A 27744-nucleotide genomic window follows, 5' to 3' on the forward strand; every position below is an offset into this window, starting at 1 on the left:
TATTATCGAGGAAGCTAGACGTCCTACCACAAGAGGTTGCTATGCAGCAAAGTGGAAGCGGTTTGTGATTTACTGTAATAACCACATCAACCCGCTTGATACTTCTGTGCAAAACATTATATACTATTTGTTACATATACAACGTTCCAATTTGGCATACACGTCCATACGTTTACATGTAGCTGCAATAAATGCATACCTGCAAAATTTACATCTAGAGGACCTGTCATTAAAGCGTTTATGAAGGACTCAAAAAGGTTATTCCCCGCGATGTCTACCTGCTTCAATATGGAATCTCAACATTGTCCTCACCAGACTAATGGGTCCACCCTTTGAGCCATTGCACAAATGTGAACTGCAATTTCTCACAAGGAAAACTGTTTTCCCGATGGCTATCACATCACTCAGAGTGGGTGAGTTTCAGGCATTAATTCTAGAAGAACCTTTTTTTTACAAGTGCACCAAAATAAAGTTGGTATTCGGACTCATTTTAAATTCCTTCCTAAAGTCATTTCTGCTTTTCACATCAATCAATCTGCTGAGTTACCTGTGTACTTACCTCAACCAGATTCAGTAGCAGAACATGCCCACACACATTAGATGTAAAGAGAGCATTGGTGTATTACGTAGAAAGGACAAAACCTTTCCGTAACACAAATCAACTTTTTGTGCTTTTCCTTGGCCACACAAAGGAGATCCCATACCAAAGTCAGTATTTGCAAGGTGTATAGTCAAGTGCATTAAAAATCTGCTACACAAAAGCAAAACGCCTAGAGCACACTCAACAAGCAAACTGGGGGCTTCTATGGCATTCTTAGAAAATATACCCATAGATGAAGATGACTTATGCAAAGCTGCAACATGGTCTACACCGAACACATTCACAAAACACTATTGTGTAGATGTGTTAGCAAGACAACAAGCTAGAGTCGGCCAGGCAGTTTTACATACACTATTTCAGACCACTGCAACAGATACAGGTTAGCCACACCTTTGAGAGATACTGCAGTCTAGTGTATGCATAGCATATGATCTACAGCTCATATGCCTCGAATGGAAAATGCTATTAACCTAGAATGCATCTGTTCTTGGCATATAGAGCTGTACAGTCATATGCGCCCACCCACCTCCCGGGTACCTATACCTGTTGCAGTAACATCTTACTTAGATCCATACATTCATGGACATCTCCTTTTACTACTCATACTATCTCCATTATCACCCTCTGCGGTAAAACAATCTAACAGTGGAGTCGATGCCCATGCCCACTATCACTGAAAGGAGGAGTCACCTACCTCGTGACTGGAAAGACTTCTTCGAAGAAAAACAAAGCGCAAACATCCGGACCCAACACTAGATGGCGATCTATGCATACCATATGACTCTTCAGCTCTATATGCCAAGAACCGATGCATACTGGGTAAGCAGCATTTTCCTTTTTGTCATTCTGAAGTGTGATGGAAACAATTATTTGAATGGTGCCATACAATTATTTGAATGCCATCAAAATAAGTCAGTATACTTGGTGATACCATTTCCACACATTGTTTGTGCACTCAGTAAAACGGTATGCCTGTGCAAATGTTATTGTACTTTCAATAGACAATGAGTTGTCTGTAATGGCAGTGCACTACCACACCACGTGCACTCCACTCTGCCACTCCTCAAACACCTACTCCAGTCCTACCTACAACACTGTACTCCATGACTCACTATGACACTATACTCATCTCTGCGCCACTCCACACCACTGTACTATACTCCACTCCAAGCCTGCCACTCCATCTGACACTTTACTCCACTCTTTGCTACGCCACTCTACACCCCTGTACTCCGAAACTCCATGCCACTGGATGACGCTTATGCCACTCCAAGCCACTACTCCACGCCACTTTACTTCACTCTAAGCCACTCCACTGACACTTTACTCCACTCTATGGTACTGAACTCTATTCTACGCCACTCTGTGCCCCTTCACTCATCGACACACTACTCATTCCACAACACTCTTTACCACGCTACACCACTCTACTTTACTCCACTCTGCTGCTCCATAACCCACCACTCTGACACTCCATCCCACTCTTTTCTATGTCACAAAACATTGGCGATGCTTGTGTACAATATGGCTAAAGCACATTGGGAAAGCAAATAGCTCTTGCATAGTCAAGACCAATTGGCTTTGCCAGTGCTTCTTTCAGTTGGTGATCTGCGTGGCTCTCGGCATGATTGTTCCTGGATGGATACACGCTACTGTCAAATGGCGGGGACTGTATTTGTGCCGGAACTCTGCCCATGATGGCCTCAAGATATTGTATTTTTCCCAACACACCATGAGATCTCGGGCAACCCGTCTGCCATGAAGGAACCTGCCCTGGGCATAGTTTTCCCCAGGAGAAGCAATGTGTAATACCATGCTGCAGTTTTCCACTAAGCCCACTGAGCCTGAACCTGGGCTGATCACTCTAATCACATGATCTCTCCCCGAAAGGTAGATGGGAGTGTTGGCTGGAGGGCAGTCTTGTGAGGCAACAGGAGGGGTCTGATGTGTCACATGGGTTAGCTGGGTCCTGACACCGCTATAGCAAAACCTGCTGATCCATTTCTTACCAAGTTTTTACCAACCTGGCTTTGTTAATGAAGCCTAAAGAAAATTTGGATGACAAATTCATGACTCAGTGGGTTTATATGGGCTGAATATTTAGAACGAGTGTGCAGTTGCCAAGGGATTCCCAGCTCTGCAACTAGCAATGAGTTCCAAGAGATTCTGGCCAAAGCATGTAGACTACTAGGGCATACCATGCAAAGTGAAAGCACTTTTATATCTGGTGCAGGAAAAAATACCTGCATCCTATATATGCTCAGCATTATGGGTTATTTTTCCTTGCCTCTCTGTGTTAGCCTTCAGGTCTGAAATACACCTCCACAAGAGTACAATTAACAGCTATAATCAAGAGTTAAACACTCCACTACCTCTGCATCACTGTTTTCAACAAGAATGTGAATACAAAAATGAATTACCTGTAACTGCAGTTCTCCGGAGTTGGTATCTTTCATAGATTCACATGCGTCCATCTTTCCTGCTCATTGATAGGTGCTGATTATTTAGAGCCTTTTCACACAGTCCTTAAGAACTCTGAGCTGTGGTGGCCTCTCTGGACTTGAATGTCTCTTTGCTCTCTCATTGAGTGAACTTTGAGTCTTCTGAAATTAGATGATTGGGCTAGTTAAGTTAATGTTTGTGGTTTTCTGTGAAAATCACATGGTTGCGGCTATTGAAATACAATTGTAGAGGACTCAGTTTTGACAACTAAGAATGAATCAAGCACATGCATCTATGAAGAATAACAACGGTGAAATGTACTTCAGATAAGAACTTCCTTTCTTTTTTTAAAAAAAGAGTACCACTGCAAGAGTAACGTTTCAGGTTTTCATCTCAGCCTTAAATGATGGGTTTGGCCGAAGCTCTTGTCCAGCTTATTTCTGTCTTTTTAGGTCTCGCCTAGGCAGCTGTTGCACTGTCTCTTCGAGACATGCTGTATTCAGGATATGTGTTACAGCAAACAAATGATGAACGGAATGCCAACAATGCAAACTTTCTCCCCCAGTCAAAAGATCTGGGTTAAATCCATTGTTCTTTTGCCCACTTCGCCAACCCAGTTTGGACCCAGCCATATGCAAATCATGTACCCTGTGCCCCATGGGGAACAGTCCAGACCGACCTGCCAGGCCAGGTCCTCTATGGACCGGAAACCAGCATCCTGGGACCAGTTTCAGGGTATATCACCCTTTTTCAGCCAGGCCAGCTTGAATCCAGTGGCATTTCGGGTTGGACTGTTCCCACAAGGAACCGGGTCAAGACTGATTTGTGATGGCTGGGTCCAAACTGGGGTGGTGTGGTGAGCAAAAGAATGATGGATTAAACCCAGATCCTTGTGATGGGGGTGAATGTTTGCATTGTCCAGCATTCCATACATCAATTGTTTCTTTTGCATATGTCGCCCTATGTGGGAAGGGTATTCCCAGACATGGGTCCTGTGCTCGCTACACCACTGGATTCAAGCGCCTTGTGACTGGGGGTGAATGTTTGCATTGTCCAGCATTCCGTCCATCAATTGTTTCTTTTGCGCGTATTCAGGATTTAGTCACAAAGTCCGCCCACTTTCCGCCCATCTTTTTAATTGGCTACTTTCCTTTGTAAATGGTGGATTTTCATTGATCAATAGGCTTGGTAGTCCCTCCTTAGCACCGCCATCTCTCTTCTTATAACCTCCCATGAGGACATACTCTGTTACATATGTTGTTACTCCCCAGGTTTTAATTACAGCTTCAGAGCACTATTTTCTTAAAGGGCTTCAGGTAGGACACCGCTTCGTCCTATGTAAGGCTGGCAGTCGTTACTATACTCACTATTACATCTCACATTTTTATGAGACAGTTTATAAATTTCCCTTCATCAGCTCCACACAGAGTATAGCCTAACTGAATTAACATTATAATTCTTTTGTTACATTTCAAAGCTACTAATTGTATATATGGACATAGCTATTTGAAAGTACTTGGGGTACTGTCTTGCATGCAATGCATTATGGGTAGGGTGGATTTCCCATATCTTGTGCAGGGTGCAGTACCATATTTGACCAAAAGAGATCCCATGGGACCTCTTTTGGCTACATATGCTCCTGCAACATGGCTAGGTAAAAAACATTGCAGTTTAGAATGGCAATAACTCCAAAAAATGGGAGACTGATTGTATTTCCAATGCAATACATCTCGCATTTGTCAAAGTTGGAGCTGTTGGCGTTGAAAATGAGTTTTTTACTTTTGCATATCATTGGCTAAAGTGCTATGCAAAAATAACTTCACTGCAAATAAAAAAACAAAAGTAAAAAACATTGTTATTTTCAACGCCAACAGCTCTAAGTTTAACTAATGCGAGACCTATTGCATTACAAAAGGTTGTTGTATGTTATATCTCTGACAGACCTCATTGGTCTAGGTCTAGTTTCTCGCTTCAAGTGGGCATATATATATATATATATATATATATATATATATATATATATATATATATATATGAATGAAACTAGTTTAGTTTATAAAGCACACAGCTACTCCAACGAAATGTCCGCTTACCGGTTTACTTCTTTATTTTGGGGCTGTTGATGAAGGTCCGCATTTCTGGCCTCCACATTTCCTGCATTCACTCATAGAGCATCATATGAATAAAACTGCAATACAGTGTAAGAGTTGCAGATAATTTTTGTGATGTACCCCCAGATTTTTGCCTGAACTGTTTTTGCTCATTGTTGAACTCTGAACTTGACCTCTGCTAATCAGTGGTACGGTGCCTGCACTCCCCCTTTAAACATAACTAAATTGATGTACACCTGATTGGCATACTTAACTTACCTGTAAGTCCCGTACACCTGATTGGCATACTTAATTTATCTGTAAGTCCCTAGTATATGGAACAAAGGGTGCCCAGGGCCTATAAGTTAAATGTTACTAGTGGACTGCAACAACCATAATGCCATTCCCTACAGTGACAGTGCAAACATGGCTGCAGGCCTACCATTTGTAGCCTGGCTGTTGAAGTTGGAAACTGCAAATTTGATCTGTCAAAATAACCCTTTAGCAGGTCAAAACTTTCCTTTTTAGATTTCGCTTGTGCTGTGCTTGTGAAATCTATTGTATTAAATATATCTTAAAAGGGACTTACATCCCGCCTTCACTTCCTATTGGCTCTTGTGCTTGTCACTTTAATTTTCATTGTTTCTATTGGATTGAGGCGTTCTATTTTCTGTTCTTCCTTGTGTCTTTCTCTGATCAGTTTCCTTTCTGCAAAGTACCATGCTAATCCGCTTTGGTGGAACTTCTGTAAAGCGGCGCCAGCAACAATGGGGAAAATAAAATAAAAACAAGAGCTGCACCCTTGCTTTAAAGTTAAAGCGCTACCCGAGTGCCGTGTGCTCAGTGCACTGGGCTCAGCGGAAAACTCGTGAACCAAGTTCTGGCACGGCACTCACCAGTTTTCAAGGGGCCGAAGCAGGCACTCACTATAGCGCTCCCTAGGGCTCAACAGTTAAAGCAAGATATGTAAAAATGTAAAGCTAATCGATGTGGAACTGTGGAAAACGTTTCTAATCTAAGTAACATCTATTCCTCAAGAAAAGACTGGACGTTTGGTTGTAAAGTCTTATCACACATCTGTGGCTTCGTTAGCAAGCCCATCTACTTCCTGGGAAGATCCAAATGATCTTTTTGCGATTTTATTTAGGCAAGTTTTCTGAGGCTCTACCAAGCAACAGAAAAAAACGTCTTGAAAATGGTTAGGAGAACTTCTAGTTTAATCATATACCAGTCATCAAGGTCATGATGCTTGGTGGAAAAAATTACAACCCTCTCTTTGATTGAAGATATATTATTTAGAGTCAGGACTGATGTCTAAGATCTTGGCGTGAGATCGTTGGGTTAAAGAAGGAACAAACTCTGAGAAGAACAGGAGGAGACTCACAGAGACAGTGTTTGTTAAAGCTTCCATTCTTGGGGAGTCAGCGATGGTACCCAGGGCAATTAGAGTTTTGTTGGCTAAAGAAAAAGCTTCAGTGAAAGCAAGTTACCAAGCAGCTGCTAAATCAAAATCAGTGAACACTGAGTCTTAAGCAACCGGACTTGGTGAATCGGGCTTAAATAGAAATTACAATGTCAAATTTGTGGCACCCCAGGGACCCTCAGTTTTCAAGGGGAGTTAATCCCCCAATTTAAAACGCGCCACGGGGCGCGTTTGCACAGTGGTGAAGGAAGGGGCGTGGCCTGAGGTGACATGTCTGCAAATGCGCCCTGTGATGCGTTTTAAGTTAGAGAATTAATTCCTCCTCAATCCTCAGGGTCCCTGCACCAGAGAGCTGCATTGCAGAGAGGTGTTCAGAGGCCATGCCCCTTTTTAAAACACTCTGCATTGCAGCTCCGTGGCGCTTACTGGAGGTACCTGGTGGGCTAGTTGGCCCCCAGGGACCCTCAGGATTGAAGATGAATTAATTCCCCAACTTAAACCCCGCCACAGGTTGTGTTTGCACACATGTCAACTCAGGCCCGCCCCCTCCCTTCACCACTATGCAAACGCGCCCGTGGCGCGTGTTAAGTTGGCGATTAACTCCCCTTGAATACTGAGGGTCCCTGGGGTGCAACTAGCCCATCAGCTACCTCCATTAAGCACCACAGAGCTGCGTTGCAGAGGGGTGTAAAAAGGGGCGGGGTCTCAGAACACATCTCTGCAACGCAGCCCCCTGGTGCATACTGGATGTTCCTGGTGGATTAATTGGCGCCCAGAGACCCCCAGTATTCAAGGGGAATTCTTTCCCCATCTGCAAACGAGCCAGGGGGCGCGTTTGCAGAGTGCTCAAATGAGCCCCGGGGAGGTGGCGGTCCCCGGGGCGTGTGGGGGGGCTTGAGACTCCCACACAGGGTATTTATTTATTTTTTTAAAAGCCCTGGGGAGTGGCGGTCACCGGGGCTGTGGGGGGCCATGAGCCCCCCTGCCATTTTCTTAAAGCCCCGCGGGGTGGCGGTCCCCAGGGCTTGGGGGCCTTTGAGCCCACCACCATTTTTCGAAGCCCCCGGGGGTGGCGGTCCCCGTGGCTGGGGGGCCTGAGAGCCCCTCCGCACATAATTTAAAGAAGCCCTGGGGGGTGGCGGTCCCTGGGGGGCTGGAGAGCCCCCGCACATAATTTAAAGAAGCCCCGGGGGGTGGCTGTCCTGGTGCTCGGAAGGCCTGAGAGCACCCCGGCACAGAATTTAAAGAAGCCCCGGGGGTGGCGGTCCCCGGGGCTGGGGGGGTCTGAGAGCCCCCCGCACATAATTAAAAAAAGCCCCTGGGGTGGAGTTCCCCGGGTCTGGGTGGCCCCTCTGGGCCAACTTTACATAATCAGTATTGTCCCTGGGATTTGGCCCCCAGGGGGCTAATTACCAAGGAAGCTTTTTTTCTTTTCTCGGCAGGATCCGCGCACCCTGCGTGGATTTTGTCGATTTTCTTTTTTTTGGCCCGGGGGGTCCTTGTGGGACCCCCCCCCCCCCCCCCCCCCCCAAGCAGGCTTAGGGGGTCAGGGTGTTTCTACCCTGCCCCCTTGTTGCGTTTTTTGCTGTTTTTTTTTCTGCTTTCTTGTGTCTAGGTTCTACCAAGGCACAAGATGGCTGCCAACACTTCCTGGTTTGGAGTGTTGACAGCCAATTAGCATACAGCTTGTCATCGGGAGGATGCGCGGATCCTGTGCGGCCATAGATATATATGTGATTTTACTTTTGATTTTCTCAGGAACTAATGAACGGATTTACACCATTTAACAAAAAGGCACGAGTCTGAACCAAGGACTACCTCTTTGCCAAATTTGGTGTGATTCCGTTCAGCAGTTCGGGCTGTAGCTGCGGCTAAAGGTTCCTATGGGAAATTGCATGGGGAAAACACATTTTGGGACCCCGTATTTTTGTCGGCCCCGGCTTGACGGATCACCCCCAAGACTTTCAGGATAGGAGGAAACCAGAGCGGGCCATAAGTTTTGCAAATTTCGCGAAAATTCGTCGACCGGCGCCAAGGTTATTGGAAATAGAATGTTGCGGGTTTCCTATAGAAAATAGGTCTAACTATAACTACCTACTGGCGACCACCTGTAGGTAATATATATTCCCCTAACCAGCATGTACAATGTGTGCTGTGAAGGTTTACATATGGTTATGCCTGCTTTGGAATCGCCACGGTTCGGTCCCTTATTTGGGTTTGGAAGGTGTTTAGTGCTAGGAATATTGTTTTAGATTGTTTTAGATTGTGGTAGATATATGTGCTTTGCTGTTTTTTTATGGGACACCACAATCACCCTATTTTCTGATTTGGCTCATTGTACTTAATTTGTACTGTTCAGAATGGGCTTTCGGCCAAACTATTTGCGATAGGGCCCCTTTTGCAGCAGGTGAATGCATGCTTTTAGTGGTATTGAGTATGCCAGGTATAAAGTGCAAAGCTGAGATGCTGTAACCTTTAAGCATGCACTTTCCTGATCTGTGTACTTTTATTGCTTAGCAGTGAGATTTGAAAAGTACACCTTGTAATTTTTCAACTCTGTGTTTATGTAGGTTCATAAGTATTGCAACATGAAAGCAACGTGGTAAAGAGCTTTGTTTTCTTTGCATTGGCAGTAATGGATTATGTTGATTAGGAGGCTCTGGCTGGAGTGCCGGATGATGTGAGGGACCCTATAGTGAAGTCCCAGGAAGCTTTACCTTGCTATGTAATATTCATGTGTACGTTTTTTGTGTGTGGTTGCATATGTGGTGGACATGTGTTGTCCCACCACCTTGTGTGTCAAGTTTAAAGGTCGCAGTCAAACGCAGTTGCCCGCCCTGTGTGGCAGATGGAAGTCGCGGTCAAATCCCTTTGAAGAGTTGCCAGCCCACTTATGGTGTCAAGATCAGTATTCTTGGTAGGAGCTGACTCACTTTGTTGAGGTCACCATGCCCCATAGCATGGTCGAGATCAGTTTCCCCAAAGAAGCTGTCTCAACCCCCACCCCCCTTTTTTTTTTACCCAAGTAAAGCATCGTAATGGTTGGTGGTGCCATGCCCAACCATGTGTTCGGAAAAGACACCGTAGTGGTTAAGACTTCAAAAAATTTAGGACTTGAAGGATAGCCGAGGGAATGACGTATATATGTTGAAACATGAGCGGTTTAAAACAGAATGACCCGGTTTGTCGATATGTTGTCTTCAAAGGACTTGGCGTTAAAGAGAATGGCTGATAATCTCTAAGCCCAACAACAGGCAGCCAAGATCGAGAAAAAAGGAGCCTGCTCTAAGCCGAAATGGCCAGTGTCCTGCAAAAGAAGAAAGAGTTTGAAGAAAGTCCCAAGCAATGTTGAATCCCAATTAAGTCTTCGACTTCAAAGGATCAAGGAGACGAAGGACTCAAGGAAATAGAACTGCCTTTAACTCCTAAACTCCCAAGAAGATCGAGAACAAGAATTGTTCCAAGAGATGGAAGAGCATTTCTACCAGGGTTCAGAGGCTTCAGAATGCCAAGACACACAATGGCATGATCTGGAAACACTCACCAGAAGAAGGGATAGACACTTATCCTTCAAGACCCTCATCACCCGATGATATTGAAATATATAACAAGGTAATAAAGAAGGCAGTAGCGAGATGTGGGGTACAGTTGGAAGAGAAGAGACAACAATCATGTTTTTTACTAGATACTCTTCTGCCTACACTATCAAGGAACCAATGTTTTACCTATACTCCCAAGTGTTTTAGGTCAAGGAAAGGAGGCTTTTAAAGGTTCCCCCAGCAAGTAAGTGGCCTGTCAGAGTTCACAACGGACACTCAATGGAAGGCATCCAAGAGTGCAGCAATAAAAGTACAAACACACAAGGCAAGAATAGGTAATCAAACACACTTAACACCAGTAGGGGAAAGAATAAAAGATTTCCTCCAGGAGTGGAGAAAGATTACCGCAGACAAATGGGTTTTAAAACTAATACAATTTGGATATTGCATCGAATTAAACAAAAAACCTCCATGCAAAGGACCAAAGAAAAAGGTACATTCAAAGGAGGAAACAGCCCATCTACTCAAGGAGCTAGAGGAAATGCTGTCAAAAGATGCTATAGAGTTAGTGCCAAGACTAGAAAGAAACAAGGAAAACTACTCAACATATTTCCTAATTCCAAAGATAGATAGGTCACTCAGACCAATTCTGGACCCGAGGTTTATAAACAAGTCCATAAGAACTCAAAAATTCCAAATTACTACAGTGCAAGAGATAATACCGCAAATACAAGTTGACAATTTCATGACAACAATAGATTTATAGAATGCCTATTTCCACATTCCCATGAACGCAAGCCTCGAGACATTCCTCAGATTTGTGTTAGACCCAAAACACTACCAGTTCAAAGTTCTGGCTATTGGAATAAAATTAGCACCAAGAGTATTCACAAAGTGTATAGCAATAAGAGGGGCACACCTTGGAAGGCAGGCAATATACGTTTATCCCCTACCTGGACGACTGGCTGGTAAGGACAAACTCATATAAGGAATGCAAAGAGGACAAGCAGAAAGTAATAACGCAATATAAGCTAGGGTTCTGAATACACATGGAGAAGACCTGACCCGAACCAGAACAGGGGAAAATGTTCTTAGGGGCCAAAATAAATTCAATACATGAAAAAATATTCCCCAGAAAGAAGAGAATAGTAGCACTATTAAAGAAGATACAGCTGTACCTGAAGGGGCAAGCTCTGACAGTGAGGACGGTAGAAAAGCTGCTAGGAATGATGGCTTCTAGCATCCCTTTGATACAAAACACGAGACTCCACATGAGAACACTTCAGGAATGGCTACAAAAACAATTGTCACAAACGGGGAGTTGTGATGATCTAGTGTTGGTCACACAGAAGGATAGAGGAAGAGATAGCGTGGTGGAATAGAGCACAGATAACACAAGGAGGAACATTTACACAACCAACTTCAACTGTGACCATAACAGCAGACTTTTCAAAAAAGAGTTTTCCAGAGAACCAGAAAGGACTGGATATCAAATGCAGTAAAAAAGAGATTCCTTTCTGTGTTACTGATTTCCTTTTGTGGCCAAAGGCCTCCACACTAGTATCACTTTACTTGTGTTCAGATTTAACTTTCCTTTCTTGACCAGCGAGATTAGACATTTGTTTTGCTTTGATAGTGTTAGGACTTAACTTTCACCTTGTAGCCAACAGGTCTACACACTAATCTATCTTAAGTGGTCTTTCTCTATGACTTAGATAGTTATTTTTACACATGCACAAAAATTATTTATATCTCTCAAAGATTTTTTTATTTTGTAAAGTTTAGTATTAAAAACATTTGATCACTTACACAATTTCAAAATTTCTAATGAACATGTACTCCGGATTGATCCTATTCTAATACAAATGACCAAACCTAATCTAGTTTTCCTTAAATTAAAACAATTCATATACAAATTCAAAATCATACATATACATTTTAAATTATTTTTTTTTTTTATTGAAGACAGTCCTTTGTCGACGCGTTTCGGTGTGTAATGTTGTTAGTACACCTTCTTCAGGACAGACTTATATTTAAAACCAAGTGATCTTCATTTTTTATTAATATGCTGTCACTCTTCTTACTTTAGGGTTCCACACCATTGAGGAATGGTTTATTCTTGTTCCTCTATGCATGTGGAATAGGTGTTTAATAACCTCTGTTATTCGCACTTACTTAAAACCGGGAGAATTGTCTATCTTGTGTCTGTTTTTAGGTATCTTGCGACTTTCAATCTGCGCGAGATCTCACGTAGTTGTTTTACTTCAAATTGACCTTGTTGTATCATGTATGTGGTCCCTGGTTTGGAGTTCATAGACGGAGTTCCATTTGGTTATGGGGTTTTATTTCCTTTTATTCCCTCCTACGACTGGTTGAGAGGTATCTTTCTCCCAAGGGTTCCTCGTCTGATTTTCTACGGAGCTTCCGACACGTCCTCTCTCCCGTTGGAACCCTAAAGTAAGAAGAGTGACAGCATATTAATAAAAAATGAAGATCACTTGGTTTTAAATATAAGTCTGTCCTGAAGAAGGTGTACTAACAACATTACACACCGAAACGCGTCGACAAACGACTGTCTTCAATCAAAACATTTTTTTTTTTAAATGTATATGTATGATTTTGAATTTGTATATGAATTGTTTTAATTTGAGGAAAACTAGATTAGGTTTGGTCATTTGTATTAGAATAGGATCAATCCGGAGTACATGTTCATTAGAAATTTTGAAATTGTGTAAGTGATCAAATGTTTTTAATACTAAATTTTACAAAATAAAAAAATCTTTGAGAGATATAAATAATTTTTGTGCACATGTAAAAATAACTATCTAAGTCATAGAGAAAGACCACTTAAGATAGATTAGTGTGTAGACCTGTTGGCTACAAGGTGAAAGTTAAGTCCTAACACTTTCAAAGCAAAACAAATGTCTAATCTCGCTGGTCAAGAAAGGAAAGTTAAATCTGAACACAAGTAGTGATACTAGTGTGGAGGCCTTTGGCCACAAAAGGAAATCAGTAACACAGAAAGGAATCTCTTTTTTACTACACCATAACCGCAGACGCCTCACAGAGGGGATGGGGATCACACATGAACAGTCTTAGTCAAGGGAGTCTGGAAGGACCAGAATGCAGTACAACACATCAACATCCTAGAACAGGGTACTCCAACGTCTGTTTTGGAGGGCCGGATCCATGCCAGATTTTTAAGATAACTACAGTTATCTAAATGTGGATATGCAGAAAATCTGGCATGTATCTGGCTCTCCAGGATCGACATTGGAAGGTCCTGTCCTAGAACTTAAGACGTATTCCTAGCCTTAAACACCTTTCAGAGAGAGTTATATGGAAGATCAGTATAGATCCAGACTCAACACAACCACCATGTTTTATATAAACAAACAGGGAGGGACACAGTCTCTACCTCCGTCAAGAATAGCACAAGAGATTTGGATCTGGGCTGTTCTAAGGAAGATGGAGATATGGTGACCCACCAGCCAGGGAAGGACAGTGTTGAAGCAGACGGGCGTCATGGTCTCACGAGTGGGAATTGAACCAAACCGTACTCATAAAATTTTTTTCAAAGATGGGAAACACCAGAAATAGATCTGTTTGCAACTTCCCAGTACGTGAAATCCAACGTGTTGCCCCTTCACCCTATACCGGTTTGAGTATAGGGTGAGGGATGCAGCTTTTGGGTGGAGGGTGAGGGGTGTGCCTTTGTGAATTTACAGTGAGTGCGCAGGGTTAGTTGTGTGTATAGTGCATGCCAGAGGATGTGAGTCTGTACGAGTGAATAGTGAAGGGATTTTCATGTGGGGGTAGTCGGTGGTCGCAGCTGTGACATCTAGCTTGCTCCCTGCTACTTCTGGCACTTCCTTTGCGACCCCTGGCCTCAGAGGAAGCAACCATTTCCCTCCTCTGAGGCCAGGGGGTCACAAAGGAAGTGTCTGGAGTAGCAGGGAGCAAGCTAGAGGTCATAGCTGCGATCCCGGACTACCCCAAATGGCATCCATGATTTTCAATTGTATACTTGCAGGGTAAGCAGTCTGCCTTTGTGAGAATAAGAAGTGTTCAGTTTGTAAGTAAAGTGTATTTTGAGTGCAGGTTGAATAGTGTGTATTGAGTGTTGGGTTGAGGTCTATCTACCTTTGTGAGTTCAAAATGAGCAGATTGCTTGTATGCAATGTGGGTGCAGGGTGAGTTGTATGCATTGGGAGTTCAGGGTGAAGAGATTGCTTGCAGGGTATCAAATGAGTGGTGTGTAAGGTGAGTGGTCTATGTGAGTAGTCTGTGTGTGTATGTGTACAGTGAATAATATGCCTGAATGCGGAGTTTAATGTGTTTTATTGTATCTATGCACGGTAAGCAAAGTGTTTGAATGTAGGGTAAGCGATGTGTGTGTGTGTGAATGTAGGGTAGGTGGTATATCTTTGTAAGGGTAGGGACAGTGGTGTGTTTTGTGAGTGCTGGGTGAGTAATGTGCCTCAGTGCAAGTTCTCAGTGTGTTTTGAGAGCACAAGATGAGTGGTGTGTCTGTGTAAGTACAGGGTACAGTACATTAAAGCCAGACCTATTGGGATCGACAATGCTTCTTAAACAATTTAGAAGGGAAATGAGTTTTCAATTCCACTCTTTAATATTTAAATTTTTGTGCAGGTGTCATTTCTGGTCTCAATAGAATGTAGTATCATAGTTGCTAGTATCGCTCAGTTGCGCACACAAACAAGAAATGTGCGCACACAAACAGGCCACTGTTGCACAAACATAATAATTAGAGGGAAACGGGGAGGGATTTCAACACGTTACACATCCATCTATGCCAAGGCGTGCAAAAGATTACACAGGAGTACCCTCCCTCAGAGAGTATGGTATGACAAACACATAGTGCCCCAGACTCCACACAAGTCAGTGGGGCACCACAAGACTACATACTTAGGGATTTCTCGACCTAATTTTGATATAGCATATACACAACTACATATGACTCGTCCTGATGAAGTCTGCTGCTACAGTTCTAGCATTAGATGAAACACGTGTTGGCAAAATTAACTAAATGGATGTGTAATAAAGAACTTGTATTGAAACCACAATTTCAGCTTCTGACTTTTGAGTGCTTGTAGATCATCCTCTTTGACATTTGGAATTCTTCCAGCAGAGGAAAACTTGGTGGCTCTTCCTACTCCTAGAGCACCAGATACTAATGCTCGTTCTCAAAAAAGCTATCGAACAGTGTTTAGTTGCGTCTACTGTGATAGTGTGCGCTGTCTTCCCCAGCCCCTACACTTATATGCTTTATAATTACACAAGGCTGCGCTACAGTTGCTCACACTAAAGACTGCTTGTTTTATTGGCCATAACATCACTACACAGTGAGTTACAAGCTTTCGCGTTACAGGAACCTTACTACCAAGTTCTCAAACACAGAATTCCTAGGGCTACTTCAACAACAATACTAAAACATGTCTATTTAAATAATAGCAGTGACACTAGAAATGGAAAAATACAACATTTTGAAATAAATTCATAAAAATTTGAAGCTGGCCATTAACACAACATACTAACTGCATTCAATCATCCATTCATTCATACTTCACTCTAAAGTTTTTTACACATTTGTCAGCATATTGAATTAATTAAATGTCTGACCACAATACAGTACGTAATGATTTTTTAAAACATAAATTCTCTCGGGAGGTCGGAATCTCCTCGAGACTACGACTAGTGCAATTGAAGATATTACATAGGGTATACTACACTAGAACAATGCTACATCGTATTCACAGGGTAGAACACCCTTACTGCCTTCGTGGGTGCGGGGAGGAGGGCTCATTCTTCCACACCATATGGGATTGCCCTCGAATTCAAGAATATTGGAAACAGATATTACGGACAATCTCACAAACACTAGAATTAACGCTACTACCTGACCCGAGGAGGTGCCTCCTCAATATATGGGAGCCTACAGACCTCTCACGACACGGCCGAATCTGGGTCACAGTGGGATTGGGGGTAGCGAAGAGAGATATCGCGCAGCGCTGGGGGGTTCCGGAAACGCCATCCAAGTCACAATGGTGTTTGAACATGGACAAGACAATGGTGACGGAAAGGGCGGTCTATTCTAGCCGCGCCTGCCCGGCGAAATGGAATAAAATATGGTCCAAATGGAACACGTACAGAGGAGAGATCTGTGACCCATTGCCAGAGGAAGACCTGGAGGACTCAGATGAGGAAGGGGAGGGGGAATAGTTGGATAAGCGGTGTGTGAGAGTGAGAGGCACAGACACTGAAGGGGTGACAACGGCTCCAATACCTCGCAGCGAACTAGGGCCAGGAGGGCATAGACTTGTACATTGTAGGCCCATAGGAATGGACATAGACTTACCTTTTCCGGGTTGGGATGCCACCTTAGACGGATCTGTCATGGGGAACCTCAGTGAGTTACTTCTAAATGATCAATATAGCACTAAACCTGACCGCAATCTTGTTCCTAAAAGTTATTTTGTTTGTTTGTTTGTTTGGTTATAAAAATGGGAAATCAACAACCAATACTTTCGGCCTAACTGCTCGAAATGCCGAGACCTGTGAATGTAACGGTTGTCATGCTCCAAATTTTGTAGAATATCTCTCTGGATTATATGTAACGTAACCCTGACAACTTGACTGAATAATAGCGGCCGGCCCAACGGGTTGTAGGCATTCCGCAGTGTACTTGAAAGATGCAATAAAAGTTTTTGATCCCAAATAAAAAAATAAAAAAATACATAAATTCTCATGGGTTAGACTAATAGGGTGGTTTCCAAGATGTCTCAACGCACGTTTCGGCAGTAACCTGCCTTCTTCAGGGGAACCACCTCCAATTAATTTTTTCGAATAAAGATGTCACAATACGTAAGACAAACGTCTTGCCAATGAAACTTTTGGCCCAAGTCTGAGCACGTCCTAATAACTGTACACAGTCCTAAATAATAGAGCGGAGCATAGTGATGGAAATATAAAGTCTCAGGAAGAAACCTGATGGAATGATGCTGGAAGCAGAGATCCTGCAGATCCCCTTAAAGTAGCTTGTGTAGTTAAATGGGGCGATCTGTCATTCCCTGGAGTAGCTTGATTAAGGTTAAAAGAATCCTCGATAAGATGGATCCAGACGTGCAGCTCAGAAACCATACTGGCCGTATCGGATAAAGGAGCTGTCCACATGTTTTAGTATTGTTGTGGAAGTAGCCTTAGGAATTTCACAGTATGTATTTCCTTGCCTAGGTGTACTTCACATTAGTATCAGGGGCCCCTTGTCTTTACAGTAACTCCAACACTGAATTGTCATGAGAACTGATCCACAATTCATGCCAAAGGTTATCTCACAGTTCCACATGATCCAAAGTATTCAAATACCACGCCTTTCAAAAACCGAAATGGCAAGCAGAGGGACAATTACACACTCTGGATGCTAGTATTGCATCGAAAGGGAAACAGAGCAATTCTTTGTATTATTTGCAAATCGTTTTCTAGGAAGACTGGTTACCAAGAACACAATTGCATGATGGGATAGCACAGACTATTCATTTGTGCCACAAGAATGCAGGATAGACATTACGAAACACTCCTGGTGCACATTCAACAAGAAAGAAGGGAGTAACCATTTCTTTTCCAGCAGATACTCCCCTTCAAGATACTTGTATGGCAGCAACATGATCATCAGGGCACACGCTCACAAGATACTATTGTATAGATATTCAAATGAACAAGGAAGCACAAGAAGGAAAAAGGGGCTTACAACATCTATTTTCAAATCCATGCTCCTCTTCAACGCAACCACCACTGTAGTAACAAACTGCTGCCAAATCTATGCACAGCATATGAATATAGAAAAGTCATGCTGCAAAAAGTTTCGTTTCTTACCTGTAGGTGTAGTTTTGCAGCTTGAAGAATTTTCTGGATTCACAAGCGAATCCCCCTCCCTCGCCACGAAGATGAGGGGACAAAGGCTGTGAAAAAAAAAATCCGAAGATGGTTGCCAAAGGTGTGAGCCACCTGAGGAAGCACGAGGACCTCACAAGGGGTACCAATTGGAGATACATTGACGCCCACCAACAACAAAAGACAAAAAATAGTAGAAGAAAAAAATGTTTTAGGAGAATTCTCCACCCAACCGCTAGATGGCGGAATAATGTACAGCATGTGAATCCAGAAAATTCTTCGAGCTGCAAAACTACAGACTGGTTAGAAACTGTTACCCGTATTCTCGTTTCTCCTTCAAGAATATCTTTATTGAATTGATCCACATCCTAACCAGCTCATTGAGTAATACCCATAGTGATGGATATTGAATTCAATGGACCCATTGTACTAGTTTGCTCTACCAAAAGATCTGGGCTTTACAGTTTCTGCACTGCAATATCGTGCTGTAGAGTTACACACTGGCTACATTTAAGGAGCAGATCAGCCTATGTTCCCAGTTTACATCAAGACAATTTTTCAATATAGAAGGGAATTCAATTTTTTTTTTATTACTTGCTTATTTTATGTAATAAGTTGAATTGCTTTAACATAGAAAAAGTACCCTTTAGACAGCTATTGGGTTTAAAAAGAAGTTTAGTTTGTTGTACAGTAGTGTGCTTGGGCTCTGAATTCCAAGAATGTAATGATGAACCGTACTGTCATCTGGATCCCTAATGCAGATTTCTTTTTTGTCATAGGCGAACCTGAATCAATCATGTGCGCCAGGACATAGGCCTGTCTCACAGATTGCGTTTTTCTTGGACCTGGAGGGGCGCCTAAAGCGCTACCCTCCCGCCTTCACCAGGAGTTACAAAAGGGGGTGGTGATGGACGGAGCATCTGAATCAATCAAACACTCACACCCAGTCAAAAGATCTGGTTTTAATCCATCACCGTTCTTTAGCCCACTTTGCCACCTCAGTTCAGACATGGCTATATGCAAATCAGTCTGACCCTGTGCCTCATGGGAACAGTCCAGCCCGAACTGCCAAGCCATGTCTTCCCTGGACCGGAAACAAGCTTCAAGGAGTTAAGCAGCACAAGCGTGGTGTGGCAGCAAAACCTTTAGTGATCAATAGTAGTAAACCAGTCGTTTTTCAACTGGTCACTGGAGTGAGGCTTACAGGCTCACTCACTGTTTTCAAACATTTTGCTACTGTGAGCTTAACTCAATCTTGGCCTACATCAGGTAGATGTGGAGTGCTGCACTGCACAGGAGTAATGCATCTTCTCAGAATTTATTTGTGCCTGGGTAGGGTATAGTGCAGGGATAGAGCAGTCCTGTCAAAATGTGTGGTTAGTGCATGTACATGTGCCTGCAAGGAATGCATTAAATGAACGCTATAGTGCTGTGCAGTGTGTGCGCAATGAAAGCATGTGCTTGGGTGTATGTGTGCTTGTGTGAAGTAAAATACATGAAGGGTGAAGTGTTGTGCAGTGCATTTGTTGAGTGCCTGTGCTGACAGTGTGCTTGTAAATGGCACACCTTGGTACAACACAGAATAGCTACAGTACTACACAGTGCTCGCGGACTGAATGCATCTGGTTCTATAGAGGCACAATAGGCGGCGGCTCCTCTGCAGTGGCAGTGAAGCGACGCCCCACTGCCTGGCAAAGAGCCATCAAACGAAAAGAAAAACAATGTCATTGTTTTATTTTTCCTTTTCCGGCACTGAGAAAACTTGTGCAGGGAGGAACGGGGCATGGGTGTGGGATGGGCCTTTGTAAGCCCACTGGTGCAGGGGTTCGCCCTTCTTATCGCACTAGTTCTTTAGACTGACAAAGAAGAAATTGGCACGGAAGCTGTAATATCAAATGAGAAAGTTTATTAAACCTCATGAGGTGGAACTACATCTATACACAACCCTCATGCAATGTGCGAGGCAGCACACAGAGTACAGAAACCGTGGCGCCTTTATAGCATAATATTTGAGAGTAGGCATGAAGCTCAATAGGAGGCGGTACAAGTGTTCACACAAATAGTCGTTTGTACATATATGAACACATGAGAATTGCTTGGTCAACAAGGTGGGAGGAGCTACATAACTGCTGACATTAGCTAAAATAGTCCGACAGTTCCGATTATAACCGGTTTATACCAACGACTACAAGTCTTTCTGAGCATGCCCAAGGCTCTAGCTCAGTTCTGAAACAGTTAACTATACTTGATGACTCCAGCAGAATACAAGGGCAGACAACAGTGAAGACGGAAAAGCACGTGGCGAGCACATGGCTAACTAAAATGGCTGCCACAAACAAAATGGCTTCAGCTCATGCTAACGGCGGTCACTGCCAACTTCCACATGGGGAGAAGGAGTGCCATGTGCCTTCCCTAAGTGCGCATGTGCTTGACCGGCAGTCTCAGGCCGACCAAAACACACGTGTTAGGTTTCTCCAGCCCGGCTGGGTTGAACAACTGGGCGAAAGAAAGCCCTACAGGCTCCCTGGTCTGTGTGGAGCTTCAGTCCAGCCTGCTCAGACCAATCCCTGCGCTGCTTTCACATGAGAGCAGCGCAGGGATTTCAGGGAGTCCCTGACGCGGCCCCAGTGCTTGTTTGGACCATGAAGGACGAGGTGTGATGCAGGAGGCAGGCGGCAGCTCCAGGGAAGTAATTATTTTATTTAATTGTTTTTATTATTAAACACCGTCCACACACGTTTGCGTCCCCCCACGGTCCGCCGCACACCATCCAACTGCTCCACCACCTTGTTATTGTGTTGGCCGCTACTGGGTACACTACATGGAAGTATCCGTACTGGAAAGTAAGAGTTCTGTGAATGTACACAGAGTGCAAGGGTGTCTGCATGGGACATTACATGGAGGACCCTGGTTTCCATTTTGAGAAGCCAAGCCCTGCCTGTTGAAGACATGAGTAGAGGCATCCCCCCAGATGTGTGTATTGCTGTATTCCTCAGAGCTGGGTGGTGCATACACTGGAGGAAGAGATACCCCCTTACCCTTCAAAAGGTTACTCTTTGATTCAGTGATAGATCACAAGGAATGACACATCTCAGTAAGGTAATGGGCCAGAGGAGGGATCAAAGAATAGGACTCTGAGCCTGGGATTAACCTTTTGATGCATAGTTCACTTTGGCTGACATCCAGATGTGAACTGCGGACACTCCTGTGAATTGTGTTGTGTCAATCCGCCTCGCAGTAATGCCTGCCGTGACAGACATCCTTTCAAGAGAAAAAAAGAAAGACGAGTGAACAATTCAAAGGAAGCAGAACTCCAAATCACAGTCTGTGCCTTGCAATGGACTATAAGAAGGGGAAGTTGAGACCCCAACAGTATAATCTACTAAGCAGCCAGACTGGCTCTATGAGCATGGGAAGCTCTGCAAGACTTCTGCCTGTGACTTCTGCAAAGGACTGCCAGTCTCTTTTGGTTAGGGAAAACCAAGATCTCTACCCCTGGAGCACCAGCACCTGCCCACTTGCCATATCCAGTGTGCCACGTTAGGCCAAGAGAGGAGTGTTGGAGGGAACAAGGTCTATTGGGGTGCCCTACTGAGAGGACTAGCATGGCGAGGTATAAGGGAAACTGCTGTGCACCGATCAGGTCCTTGCCGATGTTCAGAGGCGATCTGGGGGCCCCGTACGTTAGGAGAGGGCTGTCGTGATCTGAGCCAAATCTTGAGCAATCTTGCAGGAAGCGTCAGGCCCCCACGGCCTCATAGTGATGACTCTGTATGCCAGAAGGGGCAGCTGCTTAACGATTTGTTGCCCGAAGTGTCAATTCTTGTTGCCACCTTAATCTCCGACCCCGTGTGCCCGAAGACGCTGCTATGTTGAGTCAGAGTGCTGAGGATACGTCTGAGCCTCAGCGGGGAGAAACATGGTGGTATGCTAGGAGTAGCTGCCGGTACACTCATTTCGAGAAGTTCACATTGTTACCTGGATTGAAGATTGGGCTGTGTCTGTCTGGGTCAAGTCTGCACACCAAGGCCTGCACCTGACTGATTCTTTGAAGACCCTCAAGTTCGTTGCCTAAGACATTGCATACTCAGCCCCAACACATATCCCCATGGTGAAAAGAGTGACTTAACTTCAAGATTCAGGATCAGCTCCGATCACTGGGACAAACCAGCAGCGTGACTCGAGGGAGAGATCCTGTGCCTGCAGAGTGTGGACGTGTGCACAGCGGGCAGCCTGACTTCTCATTGATCTGGATTTGTGAGTGCCAGTGAAGAGGGCACTAGTTGCACTGCTGAACATTTCCATACTGCCATAGTGGGTAAGACTTGAACTGGGCCTGCGGGGAGCCGGGGGACTCACTGCGAACAGTGCTTTCACCCAAGACACTTTTTGACTAATTCGTGAAGAGTTAAAGAGGGACTCCAGTGCAACTTATTAGTGAGCATTCCCTGGATGTAGCCACCAGTAAATGGGGATAAACATGACCGCATTATAAGGAAGAGGGTGGGACAAGGATTTGCCTGACAAGTGTTAGAGCTCCGACCTCAATGAGATTGTGTTGTTGCTCCTGAATGTTATTCCTATGTATGTGTAGAGAGAGAAAAAAACATCTTTTTCTTTTAAAAGTAAGTATTCTAGTGGACCTCGATTTATTGTTCATACTGTGTGCACTTTGAGTTTGGAGTCCTGTTCACTTTAATGTATTTACACTCCCGCCCCAGGGAGCCTTTGACTGCTCATCCACAGCTACCACTGAAAGTCAAGTGTAAAAGGGATACTTTGGCCAGTTGCTTAGGATCCATAATTGTTTGGACCTAAGACATCCGGAGTAAAACGCCTCAACTACCATGGTTGGTCCCAGTATCCCTATGAAAGGAGTTCTGACATGAGCCATTACAGGTAAGCAACTGGTTCTTTACCAGTGTACTACGTAGCTTGTATAGGATGACATTCTCTAAATCTAGAAAGTGGAGTCGTCCCCCAAATGGTTTGCCATCTCCTAGCTTGTTGTATTGCATTATTTAAGAGGGCTGAAATTATAGGCCTAGACCTACATCCCTGGGGCAAACTATGTATTTTAATAAATGTTTTTCAAAAAATGATATGGAGCAGATTATGTATGATGTGTCTGTTGTAAAATATTCCTCCTATCTAGATTTCCGACAATAAAACATTTAGAAAGATACAATCGAATAGTAAACAGGACTATATTGAGATAATTGTGGAACAAATCAAGTATAATGCAGCTTTTGTGAAACTGTAAAACTCCAAGGAAAGTGGTTCTCAAAACCCTGTGTTTTTCTCTTTTTTTATTAGTGTGGTGAACCTGTTCTGAACGAGCTTATGCCAGATATTGCGATGGGAGTGTCCTCTATGTCTCTGAAGGACAGAAGGCTTCCAGAACTCACAATCAACACTGATCTTAACCAGCCTGTTTCAGAGATGGTACTAGGGCCTCCACAACACTTGTCATGCATTCAAAGCAGACACCTGCACAACTCGCGTAAGAAACACGTGTTTGAACAAAAAATGGATGTTCGCGATAGCCAGAAGGAGTATCCTGATTTCTATGATTTCTCGAACGCTGCTTGCAGACCTTCTACTCCTGCACCCAACAGACATTCATCGCCATCACAAAGCATATACTTTGGCCCAGACTTGCACAGCCACACTAAACCATCATCAAGTGGTTTAAAGTCTGCATACCTACCTAATCAAATTTCTCCTAAAAAGCCAGAAGACTCTAGGAGAGATTATATGCTTTCACATGATGGGCATCCGCACAGACAAAAGAATGAACCAATGCACCTTGATGTCTTAGAACAGCCTCCTCAAAGGTTGGATTTGGCACTGGCTGCCCAGGAGAATGCAGGAAGTGGTGGTCCTCATGTTAGGGGAAGAACGAAAATGGAAACTGATTTGACATATGGCTTAACCTCAAACAGACCTTCGCACTCTGCTTACAGTTCCGACATTCAAGATGAGAGGCCCAACAGAAGACTGGCAGACAGTGAATCTTTAGATCACGGACCACAGAGAAACACAGACATAGAAAGGGAAGAGGCTGTTAGCAGAGAACGAAGGTCTCCAAACAAACCAGATTTCCTCTATAAAAAATCAGCCCTATGAAAGCAACCTCTACAAGTTATCTCTGTGCCTAAAAGTTGTTGAGTGTCTGATTTGTTGCAGCTTTTAGTCTTACTAGACAAATGCAAACATGCCAGCAAATAACTTTTTTTTAATTTCATTTCATCAGAATCACATTTCTGTATATACGTGCTTTGTCAGGGATAGCATGCTCTCAGTTTATTTGAATGCTGTCGGTGTTTAATGAGTTTGTTTTTTATGTTATCAGCATAATAATTGGCAGAGCCTTTTGCAAAAATGTATAGCTGGCACCTTTTTTTTCTTTGTGCCCATAAATTTACTTTACTTAGTATTAATTCAATATACATTTCTTATTTTTCTACAAATATGTGCTTTGAAACATCAGTTATCTGGCACAGTATAAATACATATGATGTAGCATTTTTAAAGGCCTACAGTTTGGCATTTTACCTTCCATGTTAGTTTTCTCTCTGCAGTGGGTTGCTCAGTACATGAAATATTTCATACTCAATGCAGTGCATTTCTAAGCAAGAAAATGTCCAAAGACCAGAGCTCCAACACATTCTCCCCTATAAAACTCATTTCATGTTGCCTACTTTGCCTGATTGACAGTGTTTGAGTATTTGAATAATCATTTAATGCTGGGCCCTCAGTTGAATTAGATGGTCTGTTTAACAAATAGTTGACCCGTAATTGAATTGCAAGCTTGAATTTGCAAGAACGGTCACCTTGAATTTAGCTTGAGCCGCAATTCGGGACCATTCATAACAGTTTGGCATGAGACCCAGAACTTGCGTGATTTCTTTGATTTGAATAACTATTCTTATGATCGGGATATTTTGATGACGAAGCTGCAGTTTTATTTCAAAGCCAAGTAACAAGTTGTGTCTGCAAAAGAGGAAGTGCACCATTTGAGAAATGTTATTGTTTTGAAGGGGATCTGGAGACATCCAGATAAAATGCTTAATCTAATTTATTCAATCAACAAACACTAGTGAAAATGTAATTGCAAGCTGCCCCTAAGACGTACCTCTCCTTGTGCAATGGCAATTAGGAAAAGATACCCCACATATCTTTGCAATGCAGGCGCTACCAGAGTATTTTTATTCACTGTGTTTTTTAAAAGGTAAGACTGTTCAAGCATATTTTTTTAAATCAGAACAAATCTCTGCCTCTGTCCATAACTTACACATTGTTTTCTATTCATATTTGACTTTCAAAATCTGCACAGGGCTGATCCAATTAGCAATAACATATGAGGGGATGTGAGTGGGCAGTTTCAAAGCATCAAGATTTAGACTGCGTTTTCAATTTGGAAGTGTTTACTTTGAAAATAACTCTCAAAGAGGGTTGTAGGTTTTTTTTTTTTTTTGCACTGACTGAAGTATCCTCTAGTCATCTGTCAAGCCTTCAATCAATTCCCCATTAACTAGATTATCAAGGTGTAAAAAACCTTTTATAAAACATTGACATGGTAATGTGCTATATGATGCATCCTACTCAACAAAACGGATTTTTGAAATGTGAATGGCATAATATTAATGCACATATAGAACATATTATGAGACGTACTGCTGTTGTATTCAGGATTAGACTATTTCCTAAAAACTTTTGTGGCTCGTGTAACAATGCTAATTTTTTGGAGAAAGGTTTGTTGCAATTCTCCCCATAACAAATATACTACAAGAAGGTAGTGTAAACGCTTACTTATTAGTATTTTCTTCAGTTTTTCAAATTATTGTTGGGTTTTTGCTGGCAGAGGTCTTCCAATAGTTTATCAATAGCTTATAAGTGCAAAACCTTATGATATTTAACTACAAGCTCAGTGAGGTTCATGTATCCCATAAAATATTTCAAAGGATAAGTTGGGAACCACTTGTGATGAACTATGTCCAGTGCGCAATTAGTTTGTGGAGGACTTTGGCATTCTATAAAATATTTAGGTTTCCATGTGGTTACTGTATGATTAAGATTAATGGCCAACCCATACTGTGACAATTCACTGCGAGTGTCTCTCACGGAAATTGCTGAGCCGGTGACCATGAAATTGATGAAAGAAAGTGAACTGTTTTTTCTGTGAGAAATGTTTGCAAGTGACTGCTACGTCTAATAACTGACAATATGAAAATAGATGACCATTAGCCAGAAATAGTAAGGGAATAATTAACTTGCAAAACAAGATTTTCATGAGTTACAATACCATGCCATGACCACTGGCATCTGCCTCGTCTCAGACCTTAACATTGCTTCATTAATAGAACGATCTCTAGTTTACAGGCAGAAAATAGGATTCAAGGGTTACATTGATGCGGAGACCTCTATTAATTTTCTCTTGTGGAAGAAGGACATTCCTGCATCATTCTCAGTTTGAAAGTACATAAACAAAAGCAGATTGTTTTAAAAACACACATTTAAATTGAATGTAAAAAAGATGATTGGCAAGGATACTGAAATGAAACGCCAAAGTAATGAGTTGCATTAGAATTCAGTATTCCAAGTGACTTGAAATGCATCTTTCACATGTGAAGCATTTTAAAAAAGGGTTCATTTCTTTTGGTGCTTAGTTATTAGAAACCATAGTATGTATGAAATGGGTTATTCATTGCTATTTTTGCTACTACATTAATTTGCCACATGTTTTTACACTTATTGTACCATAAATGACTGCTAAATTTGCCCACTTGTTACCTCAAAAACAGTAGTTTTGTTTCTGATCTCATAAAACTAAATTTTCTTTAATCAATCATAATTAGAACATGTTGGTTTTCACTGTTCTAAATCCTGTTATGGTTAGTTTTTCATCACTGATTCATAACACTCAACCTTCTAAAGAAAATGCATCAGATTAGGATTCTGTGTGTTGAGAAATGTTTGACTGTTTTGTAGGTTGCTGGAAGGATGGCATTGAGTATATTCCATTTGGTAAATTATGTATACAAAACATGACTAATCTCTTCTATCTTATGTTTTTGTCTGTGGATGTTTCCTGAACCAATTTCACTGAGGCAGTAAAGGTGAAGGGAGACTTGCATTTTACAATGGATTTCATTGTGCCCATTTAACAGGTGCATTTCTTTTCTTGTAATTTTTATTTTAGTTAATGTGCCTCACTTCAGTCAGAATCCATCATGCACCTTTCTTGAAATTTTGTTGTACCATTATACTCTGAAGCATAAATATATTAACTGCAGCATGGAGATTGAGAATTTTAGATCATTGCTGAAGTTGTCCACAAATGATAAATTGTCTTTAAAATGCTAAAGGATGAATACCATTCTATCGTTCAGTATCTGGCTTTGCTTTAAAGAAAATAAAACATAGCCACCTTTACATGATGAATAAGAACCTTTGCTTTTATATGTGTAAGGTTACTAGTCATTGTTTTGAATAATTAAGTCCAAATTTGATGCTACAGACCATGCATATGACAAATGAAACAAATATATATTTTCACGTTAGTTCAAATGTCCTCCTTCGGTAAGTGCTAGAGTGTATAGCTACAAATCAAAAACTATCTGAACATTAGGTCAAATCGAAACTCTGTTTTGCTAATTTGATGACATCTCCCAAAAACTCCCAGCTTTGAATTTTATTATCACTATTTAATGATCGATCTGGTTTGTGATTCCG

The 27744-nt window shown here is 42.5% G+C and overlaps 1 protein-coding gene across 1 annotated transcript in view; it reads left to right on the plus strand.

Annotated features, from left to right (window-relative positions):
• BTBD7 (BTB domain containing 7) overlaps window positions 1–27444 on the plus strand; it is a 464036-nt gene extending 436592 nt beyond the window's left edge. The window contains exon 11 of the mRNA XM_078660088.1: window positions 23323–27444. Coding sequence (XP_078516214.1) covers window positions 23323–24135 — 813 coding nt within the window. The 3' untranslated portion in view covers window positions 24136–27444. The remainder of the gene's footprint in view (window positions 1–23322) is intronic.
• The last annotated feature ends 300 nt before the right edge of the window (window positions 27445–27744 follow it).

Source organism: Lissotriton helveticus, chromosome 9 (genome assembly GCF_964261635.1).
Source record: "Lissotriton helveticus chromosome 9, aLisHel1.1, whole genome shotgun sequence".
Classification (NCBI taxonomy): domain Eukaryota; kingdom Metazoa; phylum Chordata; class Amphibia; order Caudata; family Salamandridae; genus Lissotriton; species Lissotriton helveticus.